Here is an 8,595-nt window from a genome sequence, read left to right as displayed (position 1 = left end):
ATACAAATGTATACGAGACAAATGTGTATTAAACCAGAATTGTCAGTCGGTAACCACAATGACACAAACGACCTGATTTTTAGCGGCATATTTTGGCGTGATTTCGTCTGCCAGTTACATGTCGGCGGTACTACGAACGTTCATGCTAAAATCATACCCATTGGTAGCGGCAATGCTCAAACATACTAAGTGACATGAAAATGTCGCTGGAGATCACAAGCACACACGCCTTGTTTATGATGAGATGCCGTGTTTTCAGCCTAGCCTAACCGAAACCTAGCTAGATAGGTAAATGAACATATATATATAGATTTCGCAATGTATAGCTTCTTACGGTCTATACGAAAGGAATAGGTGGGTCCTAGGTATGGCGGTAGTTATACAGAGAAACAATTTTGGTCAAATCGCAACGGTAGATGTTTACACTGGTTATTTACGTACATCCCTTCTTGCAAACGATACCTGGCCATTTTGCCTGTTCAATAATACCGATAATTGACAAGTGAGTCGGTCGATTCGTTAGTCCGTCCGTGTACCGAGGGTGTCGAAAGTGTTTCCTAGTGAACCCATAACTCGCTTGCCGGCAAGTAGATATTTGGATACGATTAAATCTAATGCGAAGTAGATGGGTGATATACCTCTTAAAAAGTGGTGGGGCACTTAGGTTATTGCCTCGCGCAGTTTGTTCAATAAGTTCAACAACTATTTAAAATAGAAGAGAGGCTTTTTTTGCTGCTTTATCGCCGAGACATTATCAGGAAGGACGAGTTGGCCTAAGGATCGCAATGATTAGTTATCCGTGTGTGTGATCAAAAAGCCTTAGCTAGATAGTGTAATTGTATCGTCAACGGTCAATGATGACGAGAGCGGATCTAACATCGAATATAGGCTTTTTAAGGTAGCCGCACTTAGGCTTAAAGGTGTCCGACGATGACGGACCTATCACAGCACCGCCGTTTCTCCCCTGAAATCTCGATGTCTATCTCAAACCAAATATACCGCTAAAATGTTTACTAGACCCAACAGTACTGTTTACCACTCCGTTTTCCTGTGCTCTTCCTCTATTCTGCGTCTAGTTTTCTCGCTAGGACCGTAGTGTGTCCTTCTGATACCTACTGGCCCTAATAGAATAAAGAATATATTTTGCACTTATGGGGATACTTTTCTAGTTTGACGCTGTTTAATTTATGTTTTGAGGTCGTTCCTAATTTAAAGCCGCGCTCATCAGCCAGTGATCCATGCGAGCATCGGTTATGGTCGATGTTTAAGATTCAGCCTAATCAGACACACTCATATTTCGAAGCTCACTATTAACAGTCTATCATCGGCAAATTCGTCCTTTTTTTTTATGAATAATAAAGAATATTCATACAATCATAAATCGAAGTTATATAAATTTAAGTGATATTTAAGTGTTTGTTCGGTAGTCTTTAACTGTCTCGTCCATTATTTGTTTAGCCGCTCTCGTTTGCCGTTTTTATCGCTTCATTATTCTCGCTTTTGCTTCCAGATTAAAATCAATAACCGCAGTGAGAGGAAAGAAAACAGAAATTTATAGTCCTAGTGAAGAGCCATTGTAAATAGAAATAATTCGATGCGCTCGATACTTTCCGGTTGACTGACTGTCGTTGTTCTGTACTGTCAATCAAAGAATAGTTATCTATATAGGTCTTATCTAGTCGTCCGATGATCCGTTAATGTGTTATCCCATTGATTTCGTTGTAGATACCTTGAATTCATTTTTTGTGGGTTAAAATGGAGAAATTGGACGGCATATAAATCACGAGCAGTTGTTGCAAAAAATCGATCGGCTTCTGTCAGTAGTCACCGAACTTGATCAGCCAGAAAGAAAGCACAGGACAGAACGATGGGTGCCCTTAACAGATATATATATATATATATGAGCGTCCTATTTTATTCTGATGTCATTCATACACACTAGGTGTTATCGCTAACAAACGCTATAAAAGAGTTTACTCGTTCGTGTTTTGGTATCATAACAAATGGAGTTTCGTTGGTGTTTGATCTATTCGTTGTCACTTATTTCTTAAAGAACCAATTAATTTGTATTCTAAGTAGATCACAGAACAACACTTTGGCATTGCTCCTATCTGGCTCGTGAATTCACTCTGCGCTTTTGTTGACACTTTTACTTTTTAGTATGCATCGGAACTTCAGGAAGGATGTCGGTTCCGTCGAACCGGGAGCATCATTACCAAAATCTGCGCGATCGATATACCAATTGCACTTACGTTGACGGCAATTTGGAGCTTACGTGGCTTCAGGTAACTTCATTCCTGTCTATGAAAGAGTTTCTAATAATATGTATTTAAATTATTTTACTTATATATTTGTTTATTAAGATTTAAGTATACGGAAGTTTTCCAATGTTTAGGATTTATGAGCATATATTAGACCACCTTGGGTAGCAACCCGAGCAAACGAAACATCGTAATGCTAAAAGCCGATCGAATTTCCACTGCGGCGCATAGTGCTCACAGGACATCCGTGGTTCTCACAAGTACGAACATTAACTCCCATATCTAATCTAATTACTTACTTAGTTTTTCTGTCTCTATCTGTTTGTGTTGTAGAACTCTTCGTATGACCTGGATTTCCTGCGCGACATCCGAGAGGTTACCGGCTACGTCTTGATATCGCATGTCGATGTACAAAAGATTGTATTGCCGTCACTTATGATTATCCGTGGTCGATCTTTGTTTAAACTCAACCTTGGTGACGAACAGTATGCCCTAATTGTGACTCTATCAAAGATGGAAAACCTAGAGATGCCAGCACTTCGCGACATCCTTCGAGGATCGGTTGGCTTCTTTAACAATTATAATTTGTGTCATATGAAAGATATCGACTGGGAGGAAATCTTATCGGGGCCCCAATTTAAAATGGTCCACCAGTATAACTTCACCCATCCTGAACGTGAATGTCCTGCTTGTGACCCTACGTGCAAAGGCGGATGTTGGGGTGAAGGTGCCCATAACTGTCAAAAGTTCTCTAAAATAAATTGCTCTCCACAATGTCATCAAGGCCGGTGCTTCGGTCCTAATCCGCGTGAGTGCTGCCACCTTTTCTGCGCAGGCGGATGTGTCGGCCCTAAGCAATCCGACTGTCTTGCTTGTCAAAACTTTTACGACGACGGCGTATGCAAGCAAGAATGTCCGCCCATGAATCGCTATAATCCTATTACGTACTCATGGGAGACAAATCCCGAGGGTAAATATGCCTACGGAGCGACTTGCGTCAAAGATTGTCCTGAACACCTTCTCAAGGATCTTGGCGCATGTGTCCGTAATTGTCCACCAGGCAAGAAAGCTCACAATCGAGAATGCGTTGCTTGTGATGGTCCTTGTCCAAAAAGTAAGTATTAACTTGCAGTAAACTGGACGGTGATAGTTGAATTATCACAATAACAAGTTACTGTAACTTTTTATGAGTATTTTCACCAAAAGCTGAAAACAAGACCGACTGTTATCATCTACAAGTCATTGAAATATATGCGATGCCATTGTGACAGCGTATCTGCGATTGTTGCCGAAACTCCATTAAGCCATCGATCACTCCCATTTTTACAGCAAAGTAACGAATTGTATCTGATGAATTATTTAGATTGTCGCGGCACTCAGATCGTAACCTCCGGGAATATCAATGACTTCAAGGACTGCACTATCATCGAGGGTTCCATAACGATCCTTGACCAGACGTTTGCCGGATTCCAGGAAGTCTATCCCAAGTAAGTATAGTATTAGCATGGATTAGGTGACACGATTACCCACTGAGATTCTAAAGAAATAATATTATTCCATGGTTATGTGTACAAAACTTTAATTTGTTTTCCTCTATAATTAACTTCTATTGCCTAAAACTAAAAAACGTGGTTCTCTTTTACAGTTTCACTTTCGGACCTCGCTATCAGGAAATGGATCCTTCCGTGCTCGAGGTGTTCAGTACCCTGAAGGAGATCACCGGCTTCATTAACATTCAAGCGACGCATGAAAACTTTACCTCGCTGCACTACTTCAGAAATTTGGAGGTCATTGGAGGACGCGATTTGACCGAATACTTTTCGGCATTGTATATCGTCAAAAGTTCATTGAGATCGCTCAACTTACGAAGTTTGAAGCGTATCCAATCGGGCGGTGTCGCCATCCTAGAGAATAAAGACCTTTGTTTTGTTGACACAACGGATTGGAAGCAGGTGATGAAATCCACCACGGGGACGAAACTGCTTCAAGGTAACGCAAATTCAACCACATGCATGCAGAAAGGATTGGTATGCCATTCACAGTGCTCGACAAGTGGGTGCTGGGGCCCCGAGCCATCAGAATGCCTCAGCTGCCGGTCGTACCGCCTTGAGGATACGTGCGTTGACCGCTGTGATCCTAGTCAGGGTATTTACGACGCTGGGAATAGTCTCTGCAAGCGGTGTCACGCAGAGTGTGATGGTTCATGCACTGGACCCGGGCCGGACCGGTGCACAAAGTGCATGAACGTTCGTGACGGACCTTACTGCGTTAGCAAATGTCCAAAGACAAAATATCAACAAGACGATGAATGTCTGCCTTGCCACGAGAACTGCATCGATGGTTGCACTGGCCCAGACAATACGATTGGGTCTCGGGCGTGCAATTCGTGCGAAAAAGCGATTGTCAGCCCGAACAACCCGAACGTGCTGGAGCAGTGTCTCAAAGTCGACGAGGCCTGCCCCGAGGGCTATTACAACGAATATGTACACCCACAGGAAGAAGGTGTGCTGAAATCGCTCACCGGTAAACAGGTCTGCCGAAAATGCCACGCACGATGCAAGAACTGTACTTCATATGGCATACATGTTGCTGTCTGCGAATGCCTGCACTACAGTAATGGCGAACAATGCGAGGACCACTGCCCTCGGGATCACTACTCGGATGAACAAAATCGTCGGTGTGAACCATGTCACACCGAGTGCCGTGGTTGCTCTGGACCATGGCCGAGTCAGTGCACTAACTGCAGAAACTTTCGAATTTATACGAACGTTAACCAGACGACGTTCAACTGCACTTCGAATTGTCCTACAGAAAAACCGTTCAAGGTTTACGATCTAGCCAACGAGCCATCATGCTCTGATGAGGATCCTAAAAAAAATTTAAATTACGCCGGAAGCGCTGAAGACGATAATTTCACCATGACCCTGATCATTCTATCCGTGATAGGCTTTGTCGGATTACTGGCATGCGTTGCTGTCGGATGCAAGCATTATCAGAGTTATAAGCATCGAGACACCAGCAACAAAATGGCGCTACGAATGACCACCATCGAAGATGAGCCAATTCGACCCTCGAACGTTAAGCCTAACCTTGCCCAGTTGGTTGTGGTCAAGGAGGCCGACCTTCGCAAGGGCGGTATTCTCGGCTACGGTGCATTTGGAACTGTATACAAAGGCGTATGGGTCCCCGAGGGCAACGTCAAGATTCCTGTAGCTATCAAAGTTCTTCGTGAAGGCACACAACAAAATTCCGACAAAGAGAAAGACATCTTGGAGGAAGCGTTTATTATGGCCACCGTAGACCATCCAAATGTGCTCAAGCTCATCGCCGTTTGTATGACACAGCAATTAATGCTTGTTACGCAACTCATGCCGCTCGGATGTCTTCTCGACTACGTACGAAATAACAAAGACAAAATCGGCTCGAAACCGCTTCTAAACTGGTGTACGCAGATTGCACGTGGAATGGCCTACCTCGAAGAAAAGAGAATGGTGCATCGGGATCTCGCACTCAGAAACGTTCTACTTCATACACCCGGTTGTATCAAGATTACTGACTTCGGTCTGGCGAAGCTGCTTGATACTAATGAAGATGAGTACAAGGCTGCTGGTGGAAAAATGCCAATCAAATGGCTAGCACTCGAATGTATTCAACATCGCATTTTCACGGCCAAATCGGATGTCTGGGCTTTCGGAGTGACAGTTTGGGAATTACTCACGTACGGACAGCGACCTTACGAGCACCAGGCAGCTAGAGACGTCCCTGATTTACTAGAGAAAGGAGAGCGTCTCCCACAACCGGCGATCTGCACTATTGACGTATATATGATTATGATCAAATGCTGGATGCTCCATGCCGAAAGTCGACCCACGTTTCAAGAGTTGGCCGACGAGTTTGCCAAGATGGCGCGCGACCCCGGGCGATACCTGGTCGTACCTGGCGATAAGCTTATGCGTTTGCCCAGCTACACTGCGCAGGACGAAAAAGAACTTATCAAGAACCTTTCAATGCCAATCGATGGCGGGCCTGGGGTAATCATGGACGCAGAAGAGTATCTTCAACCTAAGGCAGAATTACAGGGTGGCGCCGTCGGCGGCGTGATCGGGTCTGGCACAAACAGTTCGACCAGTGAGCCACCGCCAACACCCATCAAGAAGTTTATGGACGACCGAGGATTCGAGGGCGATGCGCCTATCGCTGGTCGCGGCTACCGTCAAGGCAGCGATGTATTTGTCTTCCCGCCAGTTAATCACAATGCGATCAATCATAGCAATAACCATCTGCATGGTCGCAGCCGCGAGAACAGCCAATCGTCTTCATTGCAGTCGAACAGATTTTCACTGCAGGAAGGAGACGATGACGCTTTTCATCCAGCTACCGGCCACTCTAAACGTTCACAGTCAATGTATATGACGAAATTGCCAGTGGATGAATGTGACTACCTGATGCCAGTCAGCACGCATATGCAGCATCCAAGGCTATCGTCAGGCCACTACATGGACCTGATCAGTGGGCCAGCAGGACCTCATCGGGCTGTTGACAATATGGAATACCACATGATGGCTAATGGAGGCACACCGGTACCGCCTCATTCAGCTGGCTTACCACCGGCCCACAGCATTATGACAGGAATGCCCCTGAACGGTGTGGGGGCAATGAGCAGTATGGTTGGCATGCCCTCTTATAACGAAGCTGCTATAGGCAATCTTAAACCACTCCGAAGGCCTTACCAGAATGGAAGCAGTGTGTTAATGGTACCATCAAGCCGATTTGCGCACCCCGACCAAAACCAAGTGAGCAGTCTACCTTCACCTTTGCACGCGCCCGTTAAACCTGCTCGACGAAAATCCGAAGATGAGATTTCAGCGGAAGCTGCTCGCGAGTACTATAACGACTTGATGAGGCCCGAACGCCATTCGCGAAGAACCGATAGCACTAATAGCGAGACGACAGTTTGACTCGTTGGCCCTGTTTCTCGAACACATTCAGGTTGTTGATACTAGCTGAAATGAATTGTCGTTCTTGTATGTGTGCGCGCATGCACGAAATCACAACGACAAAAAAATGGAAACAAATGTAACGTAGGAGAAGGCGAAGGAAGAGATATATGCCAATTCGTACATATTATACATAGAGCTGACAAAAATTATACAGTTCTTTTTGCAGATTAGGTTAACATATTAAAATGCCTATTGACTTGTACATAAATGTCGAGTGAACGAAAGACGATAAGAGATAGAGATCCGTCGTGTGAACAGGCGGAAGTTAGCTTTTTGTTGGATTTCTATTTAATTCTACTGATAACAGTAGTCGTAAAAATGGTTAGTACTTTAGCTGAGAAAAAGAGCGCGAGTGCCACAAATACGTTGAGGGAACATCGATAATACCTAGTTATCGGTTAAGTATTAGGACTATACCTGTTCTAATGGACTAAGCTGAATTATAGACTCATAGACTGACTTATGCGTTACTTAAGGGTCTATGAATCGACTAGAACCCTTGAAAATCTCAGTTAAATGTTAATATTAAGAATTATGTTTACTTACGTTATGGCAGTAGTTCCGGAGAACTATTTGACCTAATCACGTTAAAAAGTACCTGTAAAATCTTTTTAGTTATATTTTCTTCAATGCTAAACCGACAATGCAGCGTCGATCGGACACACCGGTAAAAGAAAAAAAGATCTTACAACATCTGACAGGAACTCGTCTCGAATACATTAGATGCAGGGAACTTACCGCTAGCCGATCATGCTGTAATTTGGCGGGTCATGTACATAACAGATGAAAGCACTATATACCGCATGATGGTGATAACATCCTGTATAAATACACTGTACCGCATGCTAGAAATGAGGCGGTCAACTAAAAGTAAAAATACAAACTGTTTCTAGAAAATAGTTGGAAGACAATAAAGGAACATGCTATTAGTAGGGGAAACGTATGTACATAGCTAGATGTATCCCATCAAACAACGGGAAAGACATAAAAAAAAACAATAAAGACGATATAATGTCAAATATACGTCTGGTTTTTGTTTTGTGAAATACGCTCGTTAAATGTAGCGTCCAAATACGTCAATTTGGCATTAGATGATAGTGATTTAACTCAAATAGTAAGTGGAATTATAATGGTAAGTAAAGTAATCAAAATGGTATCGTTAGTGTGATTATCATATTCGTTTGCTTTTAAAAAAAAAACATTTAATTTCTCCCAATTCATACAAACGATACCATTTACTATATCCGTCTTCCTTTCTAAATGAAAGATCTGATCTTCTTTATGGTTATGCAATAATATTGCATGTAATAAGTGGGTTCGGCTGATAATAATGA

General features: G+C 43.3%; 1 protein-coding gene across 6 annotated transcripts in view; it reads left to right on the top strand.

Annotated features, from left to right (window-relative positions):
- Window positions 1-8,284, top strand: part of Egfr (epidermal growth factor receptor) — an 82,362-nt gene extending 74,078 nt beyond the window's left edge. For 5 of the 6 annotated variants that reach the window (XM_086991213.1, XM_086991215.1, XM_022809589.2 and 2 more), the window contains 4 exons: window positions 2,161-2,285; window positions 2,595-3,375; window positions 3,625-3,748; window positions 3,907-8,284. In XM_086991213.1, coding sequence (XP_086847339.1) covers window positions 2,161-2,285; window positions 2,595-3,375; window positions 3,625-3,748; window positions 3,907-7,219 — 4,343 coding nt within the window. In that variant the 3' untranslated portion in view covers window positions 7,220-8,284. Of the gene's footprint in view, window positions 1-725; window positions 1,872-2,160; window positions 2,286-2,594; window positions 3,376-3,624; window positions 3,749-3,906 lie in introns of those variants that run through there. The other variant, XM_086991216.1, reaches the window with a different exon arrangement.
- The last annotated feature ends 311 nt before the right edge of the window (window positions 8,285-8,595 follow it).

The sequence above is a fragment of the Varroa destructor genome, unplaced genomic scaffold (genome assembly GCF_002443255.2).
Source record: "Varroa destructor unplaced genomic scaffold, Vdes_3.0 BEIS01000005.1, whole genome shotgun sequence".
Classification (NCBI taxonomy): domain Eukaryota; kingdom Metazoa; phylum Arthropoda; class Arachnida; order Mesostigmata; family Varroidae; genus Varroa; species Varroa destructor.
This window is presented reverse-complemented; position numbering and strand designations above follow the sequence as displayed.